Raw genomic sequence first — 15,734 nt, 5'->3', positions numbered from 1 at the left:
CGGATAGTCGGATTCGACTGCTAACGATGACAGGTGAAGTTGATATCGTACTGTTTTGTCATGCGACACGAAACTGTTTGCCAAGGTTTGCAGCGTCAGGAGAAAGGGGGATTCCTTTCGACTCGGGGCGAATTTTCTGGGTCGAACACGGAATGCTTTCTGTGTTTCGAACGCGCTAGATTGATCCGAGTTGGGACAGATGTGGACGAAATTGGATCTGTGTTTGACGCGAGTCTCCGTTGGTTTGACGTGAGTCTTTGGTATTAATTGAGTTGGTATTAGTTGGGGAACTTCCATGGTGAACCTTTTCGCTGTCATCTACCCTATAAATAAATTTCTGTTTCCTTATAAAAATATACGTGTGTAATGTTTATTCATGTGCATATATATATAATGAAACATTTATTTGGAAACATCAAGCCTGTCATTTAATTGAATTCTTGTAATAGACACAGATGGTGCGATCATTTATGGGACTGACTGTATTTTACTTCTTAAGTGAGATGTGAGTCAAATAAATAGAACCAAGTTCATCTCAACAATCTCGAAGTTAATTGTTGCAAAATGGAAGAAACTATACAGGGAAATCTTCGCAAGACGGCATCGGCATCGATGTGGCAACAACGAAACAATCGCCCCGAGCGTAATTTCGACCAAGAAACCGAAGCTCGTGCAACTCATCAAAATTTCATCTGCGATTCAATGGTCGGTTAAGCGAGACCGATGGGGTCGTCTACAGGGTGCCGCCGACAACGTGGCAAGCGCAAAACAGTTTAGGTCAATAACGATGATTCCGATGATTATCTTCACCCCGTGGAACTCCTTACGTGGCCACGGAGCGAAAGGAAGACGGAGGAATGAAACGGGAGAGTACCGACGAGACACGGACGTGTGTGTGACCCCCTTTGTGTGCAGACGATGCAGCGGCCCAGTGTAATAGGAGTTAATCGAAAAAAGTAAGCAAGACAGAGACGGGAAATAATTGAAGATCGGCTCCGTCGCGTCGAGACGTTCGCAATTAGCTGCCGCACACGAGGGCACCGTGGTCTAGTCGCTAATTTTCTCTGATGCAATAGGAATCGGTCGTGCAGGAATTTGAAAAAATTTTCAGGGTGAGACCATGAGGATTTCTCCTTTCTTCAACGTTTATCCAAGATGGATTCCAAACGAGACGAATTTCTTGCATAGTTCTCTGTTAAATAATTATATGCTGTTCACTGAACAGCTATGATTTTTATTTTTCAGGGTCTCGTAATCTTCTACAACATTTTTCTAGATAATGTTTTAACCTCTTGCGCTCGAGGCATTTTTTTATAGAATCAAATCCAGTCCATTTTTATAATAAGTTTCTGTGACACCAAAAACTCTACTTCGAAGAAAAACATCACAAAATCACTTTTAAATTACATATGTCGCCCTAGAGGCGCCACCCGAGCGCAAAGGGTTAATAATTAAATCGTGCAAGGGAAAATGTGTGAAAATGTACGAGGATGTGCATGAATGCAAAAATACATGAAATATCAACAATAAAATACACGTTATGCTGTTCAGAAGGTGATAAATACTTTAACTAATAATAATTCGTAACTGCAGTGTGTAATGCGTTTACCGTAGCGTGGATCATAGATGACCCACGCCGTTTTCCTTCGAATCCATTCAAGTTTTCAAGCAGAGATTAGTAAGGTTTAATTGAATTATGGAATAGTATTTATCCTTAACGAAAATCATACAATCCAATCATTTCACAAAAAAATTAATAAATCCACCGTCATCTAATGCAATTCGAATTCCGTCGTGGGTCATCGGCGACCCAGAGATAACATTGCCGAGGTATCGTTTAAAATAATCGCAAAAATGCACGGTATCTCGAAATACTTATTAAAATGACCATATTAGCGCAATCATTGCGTGCAATAAACTGGTCATGGATCAACGATGACCTATGTAAAACCTTTGTTTAAAAAGGCTTCTATTAAGATCCGTAGCAACGTGGAATGCTTCATAATATCGTTAAATAATGCGGCATTATCTTGCACAATGCACTTACTTTATCGTGGGTCACCGATTACTCATGGAGAACTTTCCGTATAGACCAACCGTGACTTTCTCTATTAATATCGCGATATCGCGAATTCGCGGTGGGTCTAAACATAATCGAAATGGAGTACATTCGTTCGATTTACTTTCGATGAACCGAACGCTGTTGCTGGTTGCGCAAACCGAACAAAAAATAGTGTACTTGCCAATCATGGAGATCTGATCGTTCGTTATAACAGATCAAGAGTTTATCGCCGCGTCGATAGTACAGCAAAAATGGAATATGTTGCTCGACAACAAAAAAACAACTCGCCGTGCTTACAAAGCAATTGCTTTAGAATATTCTGAATAGCTGAATAATCGTTTTAACGCGGACACGTGCGGTTTCGTCGAAATAATTCTACTCTCCTCGTCACGAAACTGAATCGAGTGCTTGCGCATAATGTTTCATATTATTAATGTTATCATCGTTCGAATTACTTTTCGCGAACGTAATTCATAACGTTCGAAATTCACGAAGAAATTATTTGCTTCTTTAATCTCAATTAGGGTCTATTCAGTTCAGTTTGTTTTCTAGGTCAGTGGTGCTCCAGTTAAAGTATTCTATTAACGAAGATCGCTTATCTCGCGTGATATAAATTAATAGTATCGATGTGAAAAATAACAGCGATACGATCAATGATTATTGCATAATATTACGTAATTGGGAAACTTTTGTATACTCTCCTCCTCTTGCATCGATAAAAATGATCATGATTTGTGTTGCACGTGCCACCTAAATTAAACAAATTTTTTAATGAAAGATAAACAACGACGTAAGTTGTACGTGATTTTTAGCGATTTAACGACTAAACGCGATCGATAGCGCGTCTGTGACGCGTTATTAAACTAGATTTTGAAAACCTTTTCAAGAATTCATTATTAAGAATTCATTGTCATTTTATTTCTACAACTATTTATTCACTCTTTGACACTATTTACATTAAAGATGAGTTGTAGAATAGACTTGTCACTTTATGAAAATTTATAACTCGCGAATCAGGCTCAGAAATCCCCATTATCATTTAGTATCACTCCCATCATTATCGATTACGATAAGAAACCAAGTGCAACGCTTTAATCGACAAACTTGAGAACTAGACCACAAGATGTTAGTCAGTCGTTAACGAAGTAACGCAATGATAAGAAAACTCGAACACGCTTTCATAAAATAAAGAAGAGTGATATTTAGTTTATAAATAGGAAATAGGAAAGCTAATAAATTTCTAAATTTGTTAACGTTTATGATTGATCCCTCAACTCAAAATGGTTCCTAATAAGAGTTTATGGTTCTGTAAGTTTAAAACAATAATATAGTTTAGCGTGTAAATACATTAATTTCTGCATCAGCATATGGAATTTCGAATACTGCTAACGTTTTTTATTGATCCCCCAACTGAAAATTCTTTTTAATAAAAGTTTCGTACAGAAATTTTCGAAGATCTGTGATCTGTGATCTACGTGGAGGCGACGACAGTAGCGCTATCTATTCTTATTTCGATATTTCCCTAATGTAGGGGGTTTGACACGTATGCGGTTTCCCTTGTTTCCGGATTCGCATAAATGTCAGTTGTCCACTGGGAAAATATCGCTATCCATCGTTTCCCCGCGATTTTCACGTGATCAGGTACGTCCAGCATCGGAAACATCTCCAAAAAATTATGGAGGCTTGTGATGTCACGCGAAACATACAGTTGCACTTGACCTAACCTCACTTCAGATTTGTTTCTCGAGTAATGTTACTTCGAGATAGACACGTTTCTTATCTGGTCAAATATATCGATTAATGAGTGAAAGATGCACGACTTTTTATCTGTTACTTGTTTAGAGAAAAATACAATTTGCATCTCAGAATGAAATTGTACTTTTTTTTGAGTGCATTAACGCTTATACCAATAACTAATTCAGGGTGTAAACATTAAAAATACACTGCTATACGTTGTTTTGATTCCAGGTCGTAAGAGGAGACTTTCTTGGCAAAGTGTGTAACATCAGCCAAAATGAGCACGATTGCGGAACAACCTTGCTATACTTTGATAAACATTCCAATCGATACGGAGCCATTGAATGAGCTCCAGCTTAAGCAAGATCTTGAAAAAGGGGATGTGCAGACAAAGATCGATGCCCTTAAGAAAACAATTCACATGATCCTCAGTGGGGAACGGCTGCCAGGACTTCTGATGACTATTATCAGATTTGTCCTGCCGCTGCAGGATCATACTATTAAGAAGCTTCTATTAATATTCTGGGAAATAGTTCCAAAGACCTCTCCGGATGGCAAGTTGCTTCAGGAAATGATTTTAGTCTGCGATGCTTACAGAAAGGACTTACAGCATCCGAATGAGTTTGTCAGAGGTTCAACTCTTAGGTATTAATCGAGAGAATGGTATATCTTACCGAACGAAGCGTGCATGATCACAAGAATGCTTTTGCATCTTTCAGATTTTTGTGTAAATTGAAGGAACCCGAACTTTTGGAACCGCTAATGCCAGCAATAATTGCCTGCCTGGAGCACAGACACTCTTACGTTAGACGCAACGCCGTTCTCGCTATTTTCACAATATACAGAAACTTCGAGTTTCTCATACCAGATGCTCCCGAATTAATCGCGAAATACTTGGAGGGTGAACAGGACATGTCGTGCAGGAGAAATGCATTTTTGATGCTGTTGCACGCAGATCAGAGCACAGCATTGTCATATTTAGGCTCTTGTTTGGATCAAGTGCCCAACTTTGGCGACATACTGCAGTTGGTTATCGTTGAACTAATTTACAAAGTATGTCTTCGTCGCCAGAGTGTTTCGGCTTTCGTCTGTCTCATATTCAAGAGTGTATATGTTTACAGGTGTGCCTCGCAAATCCATCGGAAAGGGGACGTTTCATCAGATGTATTTATAGCTTGTTGAATTCGCCTAGCGCTGCGGTTCGTTACGAAGCGGCTGGCACTTTGGTGACGCTCACCAGCGCTCCTACAGCTATCAAGGCTGCAGCCTCTTGCTACATTGAATTGGTTGTTAAAGAAAGCGACAATAACGTCAAACTGATCGTGTTAGATCGTTTGATCGCAATGAAAGATAGCCCCGTCTATGAAAGAGTCCTCCAGGACTTGGTCATGGATGTACTTAGAGTCTTGGGTGGGTGTTTCTAACCGAACGAAGAAAACATACTCGAGGAATAAGAATGTCGGTGAAAAAAATGTTTGTTGGTCCTGTAGGTTCGCCAGCGTTAGAAGTCAGAACTAAAACGTTGGCTCTGGCTATGGACTTGGTAACCACACGCACGATCGAAGAAATGGTTCAACTTCTGAAGAAAGAAGTGCTCAGAACGGCTGGTGGTGAACACGAAGATGCGGGCAGATATCGACAGCTTCTTGTGCGGACGTTGCACGCCTGCTCTATTAAATTCTCAGACGTCGCCGCTACCGTGATTCCCGTACTGACGGATTTCCTGTCAGAGAATAACGAAGCCGCAGCTACAGACGTCCTGGTCTTTGTTCGCGAAGCGATCCAACGTTTCGAAAACCTCAGACCGCTGATCGTTGAAAAGCTTCTCGAAGTAAATATTCCAAGCAACTAATCTAACCTAATTTCATGCTCAGGCGTTAATCAACTATCCACTAATTCCTCGGATCGTCATTTCTGCGTAGGTTTTCCCACATATCAGATCCGTGAAAGTACACAGAGCAGCATTGTGGATTCTTGGCGAGTACGCGACGTCTAAGGAAGACATAGAGGCTGTGATGAGTCGCATACGGGCTGCCTTGGGTGAATTACCGTTGCTCGAAGCGGAGAACAAACGCCAGGCTGGTGAAAAGACGCTGGAAGATGGAAGTACTCAAGTTGCACCGGCACAGTTGGTCACATCGGATGGAACATACGCTACTCAAAGCGCATTCAGTACAGCGTCGTCGCGTAATTATTTTTCCTAACCTCTCTAGCGTCGTAAAGATGTCCGTTCCGTAAGTGGTTAATATTAAATTCGTGACTATAGGGAAGAAAGAAGAGAAACGTCCAGCATTGGTTCAGTACATGATGGAGGGCGATTTCTTCATTGGCGCCTCTTTAGCGACAACTTTAGCTAAATTAGCGCTTCGTTACAAGAGTCTCGAAAGCGACCCCCAAAAGAGCAATCGTATGCAAGCGGAGGCGATGCTGGTGATGTCCAGCGTGTTACAGTTAGGTCGCTCGGGTCTTCCCACGAAGGCGATGACGCACGACGACGCTGAACGATTATCCTTGTGTCTGAGAGCCTTGGCTTGCCCGACGCCGCTCGTTCAAAAGGTGTTCACCGAGGGTTGCCGTGACGCTCTTGGTAGAATGTTGACAGCGAAGGCCGAGGAGGACTCGCAGAACCAAAAGGTTGTTACTTTATTTTATATAAAGACGTGTCCAACCCTAACTGGAACATTTGAATGTTACAGGCGAAGGAGAAGCCAGGCAGCATCGTTCAGGTGGACGACGCGATCCAGTTCCTGCAGTTGAGTCGTGGATCAGACCCAACTGGTGGAGCGGGCGACATGTTCGAACAAAGTCTCAGCGCGGCTGTTGCTGGAAGACCTGGTGGTGCTGGAGATGCCCCGGCTCCTAGCGCTTTGAGCAAGGTTACGCAACTGACTGGCTTCTCGGATCCCGTGTACGCGGAGGCTCTGGTTCACGTGAATCAGTACGACATTGTGCTCGACGTCTTAATCGTCAATCAGACCGAAGATACTCTGCAGAACTGCACTTTAGAGTTGGCGACAATGGGCGATCTGAAGCTCGTGGAGAGGCCACAGCCTATCGTCCTCGCTCCAAGAGACTTCGCGAGCATCAAAGCCAACGTAAAGGTGGCGTCCACGGAAAATGGCATAATATTCGGGAATATAGGTGTGTGAATGATCCGTGCCCTTAACGAAACAGTGTGAGTGTAAATAAAAAATACCGATTGATTTTTGTTTAGTATACGATGTGTCTGGAGCTGGATCCGACAGAAGCGTCGTTGTGTTGAACGACATACCCATAGATATCATGGATTACATAGTACCAGCGACGTGCACCGACGCCGAGTTCCGACAAATGTGGGCGGAATTCGAGTGGGAGAACAAGGTGTCTGTACATACGACATTGTCAGATCTGAGGGAGTATCTCGCGCATTTATTGAAGTCCACGAACATGAGATGTCTAACGCCGGAGAAGGTATGGACATTTATTTACGCAGTTTAGATGAAACTGCGGCTATCACGATGTTTTAATATCGTTACAGGCTCTTTCTGGTCAGTGTGGGTTCATGGCTGCGAACATGTACGCGAAATCAATATTTGGGGAGGACGCATTAGCGAATATGTCTATCGAAAAACCATTGAATAAACCATACGCACCGGTGGTCGGTCACATTCGCATCAGAGCGAAGAGCCAAGGAATGGCGTTGTCGTTAGGAGATAAAATTAATGCCACGCAAAAAGGTCCACAGAGTAAAGTTGTGCAGGCTGCTTAAAGCACAGTAGTTTTTAATCTATCCCTCCCTCCCTTTCTCTCTCAAACACAGTATCCAAATTGTTTCGCTAAAAACGTGCCCAATTGGATTCCAATCTGATCAACGCTACGAATGGCGCACTTCAGTTCTCCTTCTCAATTCCACCATTCTAATCTCCCGCATTAGATACCGAGTGCGACGCGCCATTTTGTCTCTTTCTTTTTTTTTTTTTTCGTGTACCGTCAACGCCGAGCGACGATACCTATGTATCCGTAAATGAAGAAAATATAGTACATACGATACTTTAGATATAAGCCTGTATTTTATTTAATTAAAACTGATTTTTCTGATAAATATTTTTTAAGGAATAAAGAACCAACACTGTACATTCTCCTTTCAATGCTAATTTATTCCCACACGATGTAAAAATATTCGAAAGCGCAGGTTCCTTTGTTCACGTTGCTGCCCTAACGTTTTACATCCGACAATAAAAAAAGTTAGTTGTACGATCCCATACTGTTAAGATGATGCATGGTACATGATTGCTTTGAACGATCACGTTCGATGGAAGTAACTATTTTACGATACGGTGCTTCATAGCCAGCCTCCTTTTCTAGGCGATCTACTGGTCGCAAATCGAGGTGATTTCGGCATGATATCTACGAGCTTTTCCTTGTCCTCCGGTGTGCCCGACGTCCCCAAATTCGACATCTTTTTGGGACTCACTGTAGGCTTTAATCGCGATTTGATCGTTCTACTATCGTTAGGCACAGATAGCTTGGAATCTGTGGCCGGGTTGGGTTGATTGCCAGGTCTCGATGAACTGGATGGAACTTTGGAAGCGTTGATGGATTGCACGGACAGCGTTGGTGCTTCTGGAATGCACAAGTGTAATTTGCCCACGAAAAGGAGCAAGAATATTAGAATATTTCGTAATTATATTTATTAATTATAGAATATCAGAATATTTTGTTTATTCTGGTGTATAAGGACGAGTTTCTTGTTTCTGTGTTCATTCTATTTCGTAATTGCGTGGAATACGGTTCTTAGAGTCACCATCTTGAAGAGTGCGCTGCTCAGCTACTAATTTTTGACACTGTAGGTATCACAGTTCGATTATCACAATTATTACAGTCTCAATTATTTACTGAGCCTTACCTGACGAGTTTTGGTAGTTTGCCTGCGAGTTCTCAGGCTTCCTCCTGACGCTGCGAGATGGCGTACGATGCGGAACCGGCGGTGTATGTTTGGCGGGCTTCTCGTCGACGTAGTCCATCGTTATCACGGGCTTGGGCTGTAGAAGAAGATACGGGTGAAGGTAACAATCGAAATGGAAATAGTTAATCAAAACTGCAAAAATAATTCATCTGTCCAATGATGACCAAATTAAACGAAGGTAAAACCTAACCTAGAATCTTCATTTATATTTCGTGTTCGCAGTAACCTAAGCTAATTGGATCTTTTACCTTAACAACGTTTGCACTAGGATCGAGCGACACCGTCAGTTTAGGAGGATCAGAGAATGTTTCTTGAGAAGATTCGTCAGTCTCTACTATGTCCTGCAAAACATGAAGGATCGTCGAGGCTGTGCTTTCAGGCAGCTCGATAGGCGACACGGGCGGCAAGGGGCTTTTGTTGGTCAGCTTCTGTGCTTCCTCCATGGCTTTCTTTAGGCTTATTTGACTCTGCATGGATGCCATGCTGTTGCTCTTGCCGATTTGAGAACTCTTGATAGCGCTGTCCACTAGCTGAAATTGTTTCACTCGATGCAAAAGTCTTTCTACGTTCTAATCATTTTCAAAGCATCGAGACTGCACCTGGCTCCAACGATTACTAGTCGATCGCAATACGGCCAATTTGGCGATTCTCTTCCATCTGGCAACGTTGTCCTCGCCTTCAGCGGGTGGCTGAAGGGTCGTCGCCTGCTCGTCGACTTCGGATCCCGTGACTGGGGCTGCTACGTGAAAGTCCTTCATCAGCCTCCTTTCCCAAACCTTCATTCTCTTGCCTAGAACAGCTGGGTACCATTTACATCCATTAGCAACAATCTAATTTGGCAGTAGACGTTCTTTGTTACTCTTCAGAACCGAATGGAGATCAAATTTGATTTCTTAACAGCTGCATACCTTTCACTTCGGATTAATGGTATACATGTCACCCCTGTAATTGGTGTGGTCGACAAGATGTGTACTCGGTACAAAGACTGTATATTTCGGAGGTGGTAAATTATTTATGTCAAAGCATGGACGTTTGGGACTCGATCTATTATTTTAAACTTTAGGAAAGTTGTTTGTCTCCAATCGTCGCTAGATGGCCACAGATTTCAACGAAGCCAGTCGTGCTTACTTCTTTCCTTGGTGTCGGCGCCATTGATGTCCATGCCGTTCCTCCTGAGGATTTCGAGCAGCTCGCACCGCCAGGAGGACAGGTCTGACTTGAGCTCGTGAACGTCGTCCTCGGTAACAGGATCCATTTCGTGCTCGGAATGTGCGTTCACGACGTATCGCCATATCAGGGCCCTCATAACCGCCCCGTACCTAGCGAAAACGGACAAATGATCTCGGGTCGTAAAAGGCGAAAGCGCTGAGGCTGTATTGTTTGTCGTTATCGACGCGTCAGCCTTTTCTAGACACCGTTAAATCGCCCTCGAAGGTGGCCATTACTTGTAATCGTTCGTTCGCTTGTAATCGCTCGTCTGTCTGGTGACCCGTTTCCTCTGTAAGCCGCACAGCCTGAGCAACAGCTTAGGCGGTGGGAAGATGTTGAACGGGGGTGGAAGTGTGCCGCCTTCCTCAAAGTAGCTCATCCACAGCTTCGTTCTTGCGAACTTCCACTCTGTGTCCGCGCGTTCCTGCGAAAAGAATTAAAAAGATATCAAAGGAAACAGCAGATGGAATTTAAGTAGCCCTCTGGCGGGGAATATGAGAGTTAACCCCATAACATATTTTTTACAACACGCGTACCTCAATCATGGCGTAGCTGTTGCTCATCATAGCTATCAAGAGGTTCAGCAAGACGATCACGTTGATCACGGAGTACGATCCGAACATCAGCAGTCCCCAGAATCTGGTGTAAGACTTGATCCCTGAAAACCAGTGCAGAAAAGAAGCCTTCGAGAGTGTCTCACACTCGCACCTGAAACTTACCAGTGAGTTCAAAGCTTTCTATGCCAATGCCACCGAAACTGGCCCAAAACAGACTCTGGCAGGACTCGAAGACACTGCTGAACCTGCACAACCGAGGGAAAGCGATGTAATTCAGGAGTATCGTTATCAGACGTGTCCCGAGGAAACTGTGTCGCGTACCTTCGCCATCTTAAGCAGGATTCACTGGCTGCATCCCAGGAGGGACTTCCGAAGCCAGTGTAACACTTCCTTCTCTCCAGTTCAGCGAAGTACCAGAGCAATTGGTTGAGCCCGCAAGCGAAAGCGAAGAGCACCAGGGTGTAGATGAAGAAGAACTTGACGATGTCTATCACCATCCTACCCAAGGATATCTGAAGCAAATATCTTTAGCTATTTATCAAAGTTAATAGGAAGGTTCGTATCAAGGTTCGTATCAACTCAATGTTTATCAAGAATTAACAAAGGTACCTGTAGAGGGCCTAAGTGAGGATTGATGCTGAACAAGTGGATCAACTTCAAAGCGCTGAAGACGTTGGCCCCTGCGAAGAGGCCTTCGGCTATCAGCTGAGGATCAAAGTCACTCCAAGTCTCCCTTGGCACCATAGCAGCCATCGGGTCCTGCCTTATCTCGGCCCTCTGCTGAAGGTACGCAGCTGTCCTCAGCACAGCGGTCGCGATGTAGAAGAAATTCCTGGTAAAGTCGATGAAGTTCCACATGTCCCTTAGGTAGGCCTTCAGTCCGTCCACGTAAGCCTTGAAATTTCAATGCGACCGTGCATCTGTGAGTGTCTCTTTATGACTGAATGGAAAACTGAAAGGAAGACTAATCTGCTGTATCAGGATAGCTAGTTTCAAGTACTTTCATTTCAGGCAAGCAGAGGACCACTCGGTTATCCTTCGATCAACCCAAGCATCTTAACTACGATAGTAAAAGTATTGTTGCTGGACATCTCCAGTACCTCTCTCATCTCTTGCCAAATAAATCCAAGAACGTATAAGACAACGATACCCTCTAAATACGACGGAGCCGCGCCTCTTTGCTTGGCCAGATTGGCTTCGATCTCTCTTTTCGACTCATCGCTGCTGAATATTTTCGTCAGTTCCATTTCTGCACGTTGCGACACCAACATGAGAATGACTGGAACAAATCAATTGGTAGCTTGGTTACAAGTTACCTTCGGCTGGTTCCACGAGGAGACTCACACAGAAAGAAGACGTAGGACGAGGCGTGCACGAGAAATTTAACGAAGGGTTTTCGCATCAGCTGGCCCGTCCTGGACTCGGGCGCCAGCAGGTACATTATAGAATAAAAAGGGAACATCATGGCGGTTTTCGCTAGGACTCCGCACTTCGCCCACGTGGACATCCGTCGGAAACCTGGCAACCCGTCGTACCTTCGATGACAAATAAAAACACAATTCACGATTAACGTTTCTGTCGTTAATGCTCGTTGTCCAGGTCGTCTGCGAACTTCGGAACGTCTCTAAGGATTTTCACCTATTTCCATTATTCCAGGAAGACTCTCAGCGAAACGGATCTCGCGATTCTCTCGGAACAATTTCGCGTTCGCGAATTCAACGACAGAAAGTTGAAATAACTTCCTAATGAACTCACCAAATCGCCGCTAAGAGTTGCTGCACACGGGGGTGGGCGACGAAACTTTTCTGTTTATATTGCACGGCCAATTCCAATCTGACCAACTGCTTCGTGGCCAAATTGTTCTCGTCCTGCGGGTCGTAGTCGAGTATGGTGCGCAATTCGGTCGTGGTTCGTACTTGTTGCAGGAGGTCGACGGCGAACCTAATTGAAATCGAAGGGTGAACATTGAATCGAGTAGCTACGAGAAGAGTGGCAAAATGCTTACTTTTCCACTTGCTTTCGAAGCTTCAAGTACTCTCCTCTGCTTTCAGGTTCGGCGATAGCCAAGTCGCGAAGCTCCCAGCTCAACTGGAAGGCAGTCAGCAGGGGATCTGGTGAGCTGAGGGCTATGAGGCTTCGACTAGCCAGGGCCTTGTACTCGGACATCCTGGTAGCTGACAGCCTCAGAGGATCACCTACGAACAAGGAGCGCTATTATTGATAGTAATACGTCATCGTCCTGTTGCAAGGTAGATTTAAGAGTGTCAGCAGAGGATCTGATGCGCTGGGGACTCTGAGGCTTCGACTAGCCAGGGCCTTGTACTCGGACATCCTGGTAACTGACAGCCTCAGAGGATCACCTACAGGCAGGGAGGGCTATTATTGATAATAATACACCATCATCAATCAGCAGTCGCAAGGTAGATCCATAAAAGAAGACTCCATCAATCTGGACAGGTCATCATCAGGCCTGGCTGCGTTATAATATCTCTGCTTTCCTAGACTGCTGCTAGGGAGCCCCAGTGTCTACCTTAAAATCCGTATCACAAGTTATCTCACCAGTGGTCGATCGAAGGCAATCGGCACATCCACATTTGATGTCATGAGGCATGGGCAAGGTCGCTCCACGGTCCAACAGTAGCTTTAAGATCTCGTAGTTGTTCCTCTGGGCGGCCAGGATCAGCGGCGTTATTTCCGGTGGGTATCTGGCGGATATTGGGTCGACCTTCTGCCAGCTGTGACTGATTTCCTTGACTGCAACGGAATTGAACGATTGGACATGGACGGTAAACTATACCAATGGTGTTAATATGCGAAATAACGTCGTTATTGAAACGTGGCTTTACGATTGTTCTCGCGTATAGCTTCGGCTGTAAGAAGTTCCTCGTGTTCCAACAGCAGCTCGACAGCCTCCACGAACTCCTGGTCGATTGCTCGAAGAAGGGAGTCCTTGGTCTCGACTCCCATCACCACTAGGAGCTCGACCATCTCTAAGTTCTCAGCCTCGATCGCCAGGGACAGGGCGCCACGACCTAGGCTGTCCATGCAGTTTATGTCCACCGATAAGCCCTGGAAGATTCAGATTCTTCGTTTCCTGTCGTCCAGGAGTGCCTAGAGGCCTAGTATAGGACTCACGTTAACGCCACCCTTGTAAGCGGACTGGATGAACCTCTTCACGTTGGCCAGGTCCCCTCTCTCCACCGCCAGAAGGTATTTTTTCTCTTCGATGTTCAGGGGCCCGGGAAGACTGATGGAATAGCTGCTCGCCTCGCTTGGAGGGGTCTCCAGGTCCTTCTCGGATTTCTCGCAGCCCATTTTGGACCCCTGTGCGAGGGGGAATCCACCTTTGGCGAAGAAGAGTAATGGAGGATTGCTCGGTTCAAGTTGCGCTACGGGGACGGTGAAGTGGATGAATGCTACTGTCCTTAAACCGTTTTAACCGGGCTTGAAGTGTGTGTCGTGTTTAATGTGATAGTGACTGCAATAGTGTTCGGTTAATATATGTACACCCAGGTTGCTAATTGGAAGTTGGCTCTACAGCTCCATCATTAGTCACCGAAGAGCGTGTCCCCGATAATATACGAACCCCTGTTTTTGCCAAGTTAATCAGCTAATGGAACGGGTAAGCTATCGGTGGAAAATACCTAAGGGACATCGCTACATGTTTCGAACAATTTACAAACCTCTGTCACTCCCCCCCGCCGCGTCACGCCTCGCTGGATCCAGGAATCAGGAGTTTAGTCAGCTTTCGGATTGCAACAGGCACTCCCGTGTGGCGAACGCACTCAAAATCCCACTCGGCGAAAGGTCAACAGCACGAAATCGTTCGAGGAAGCGACATGGGACTGGGTGGTTGTAAGCGACAGCTCTGCGAAGCCGCAAACGAAGGGACTTTCCAGCTAAACACCGTCCGGCCACCGACCACGCTTATATAGCGGATGATGGAAATCGAATTACGGGCATTAACCGAGACCCTGTTTACTTGCCCGGTTGTTTAAAGTACCGTAAACACGCGGACTAATTTGCTTACCGATATCTCGTTAGCCACGCGAGGGATCGCTAGGTGGTACTGGACATCGAGAATCGAAGAGTGACCGGATAATACCAGTGGAAACGACCTGAGTGGCCGATGTCATTCTCTTGGTCAGCTCTCACTGTACTCCATGCTTTTAGCCGCGCTTGTGATTCCAATTTAAGTGACAGCACATCCTACTTGGTGGGCGCGGTGCGGGCGATATAGCATTGGTTTGGTTCATTTGAATGCGCCAAGTGAATATACATTAATTCCGCTAATCCTTTTCTCGGAAAACGCAATAGGGGATCATCCCCCGGATGTTCTGGCTTCCCGAAGTCCGTCTTTTGATGGGAGGGACCATCGTAGGACACTGTGGAGCTAAGGCTTGAGGACAGAAATCCCTTAACGCTTGGAGTACTGACCATCAAGCTGATACGCATGATTTTTCTCACTGTCCTTCCTGAGAAGACAATACTGGATTATTCTAAGAATGTCCAAGTCTAATGCCTCGTAACGTGCATCTTTCGGTAGGAGTATCACAATAGAATCACAGAGCAGCGTTGTTAGAGTCCAGCTAATGATTACAACTCTGCAACGCGATCGTCCTAGACGTTTTTTTTATGTCATTCTCCTGTTTTTACGGAGGATTGCCCTCTCGAATGGCCCCTAAAAGTTACGATACCCTTGGTCCGCGGATTTTCCACGCCGATCGATCCGGAATCCGTCTCCTGTCTTCCTCTTCGGACGGCGCGGATAGAAGGCAACGAACGACGAGAGCAACAGCGCCTAGCGAATCAATATTTGGCTATTAATTCGGTACACAGCGCAGCGTTGGATCAACAGTTTGCGGCTTCGACGCTGCTAGAAGCCACCAAACGTTCGAAAACATAAGCGATGCGCGAATAGGACATGTCCTGGATCCTCGATTTGGGATAGGAATGCGAGTGACATCTGTTGGCAGGCCGTGGCCATCTTCCAGTCTGGGAATCCCAGTGAAATAGAACATATTACACGTGGAAAATAGAATGAAGCGAATAGGACATGTCCTGGGTCCTCAATTTAGGGTTGGAGTGGGGTTGACATATGTTGGCAGGCCATCTTCCAGTCTCAGAATCGCAGTGGACATGGCTTCCATGTAGTATTACACATGTAAAATAGAATGAAGTGAATAGACCAAATCCTGGGCTCTCACTTTAGGGTTGGAGTGGG

The 15,734-nt window shown here is 45.0% G+C and overlaps 2 protein-coding genes across 4 annotated transcripts; one reads left to right on the top strand and one right to left on the bottom strand.

Annotated features, from left to right (window-relative positions):
* Window positions 1–252: 252 nt before the first annotated feature.
* On the top strand, window positions 253–7,912 carry LOC128896270 (coatomer subunit beta). Of its 2 annotated transcripts, none has more exons than XM_054159499.1 (10): window positions 253–956; window positions 4,031–4,444; window positions 4,519–4,852; window positions 4,921–5,209; window positions 5,290–5,630; window positions 5,722–5,986; window positions 6,066–6,433; window positions 6,496–6,940; window positions 7,014–7,249; window positions 7,317–7,912. In XM_054159499.1, the coding sequence occupies exons 2-10, from the start codon at window positions 4,077–4,079 to the stop codon at window positions 7,545–7,547; spliced, it is 2,877 nt and encodes a 958-aa protein (XP_054015474.1). In that variant the 5' UTR covers window positions 253–956; window positions 4,031–4,076; the 3' UTR covers window positions 7,548–7,912. The 2 variants fall into 2 exon arrangements, with proteins under 2 accessions (XP_054015474.1, XP_054015473.1); XM_054159498.1 differs by lacking the exon at window positions 253–956 and adding an exon at window positions 3,544–3,703.
* Window positions 7,913–7,914: 2 nt separating this feature from the next.
* LOC128896268 (transient-receptor-potential-like protein) lies at window positions 7,915–14,424 on the bottom strand. 2 transcript variants are annotated; one of them, XM_054159496.1, is made up of 18 exons: window positions 14,194–14,423; window positions 13,646–13,854; window positions 13,357–13,579; window positions 13,070–13,264; window positions 12,516–12,705; window positions 12,266–12,451; window positions 11,855–12,045; window positions 11,611–11,789; window positions 11,120–11,404; window positions 10,832–11,022; window positions 10,673–10,755; window positions 10,490–10,611; window positions 10,190–10,377; window positions 9,873–10,063; window positions 9,344–9,543; window positions 8,993–9,274; window positions 8,685–8,820; window positions 7,915–8,401 (listed from the first exon to the last, which is right to left on the bottom strand). In XM_054159496.1, the coding sequence occupies exons 2-18, from the start codon at window positions 13,823–13,825 to the stop codon at window positions 8,121–8,123; spliced, it is 3,303 nt and encodes a 1,100-aa protein (XP_054015471.1). In that variant the 5' UTR covers window positions 13,826–13,854; window positions 14,194–14,423; the 3' UTR covers window positions 7,915–8,120. The 2 variants fall into 2 exon arrangements, with proteins under 2 accessions (XP_054015471.1, XP_054015472.1); XM_054159497.1 differs by having other exon boundaries at window positions 8,258–8,622; window positions 14,194–14,424.
* Between the last annotated feature and the right edge of the window lie 1,310 nt (window positions 14,425–15,734).

This window comes from Hylaeus anthracinus, unplaced genomic scaffold (assembly GCF_026225885.1).
Source record: "Hylaeus anthracinus isolate JK02 unplaced genomic scaffold, UHH_iyHylAnth1.0_haploid 0, whole genome shotgun sequence".
Lineage (NCBI taxonomy): Eukaryota > Metazoa > Arthropoda > Insecta > Hymenoptera > Colletidae > Hylaeus > Hylaeus anthracinus.
The sequence above is the reverse complement of the archived record's forward strand: the minus strand, read 5'-3'. Positions and strand labels throughout refer to the sequence as shown.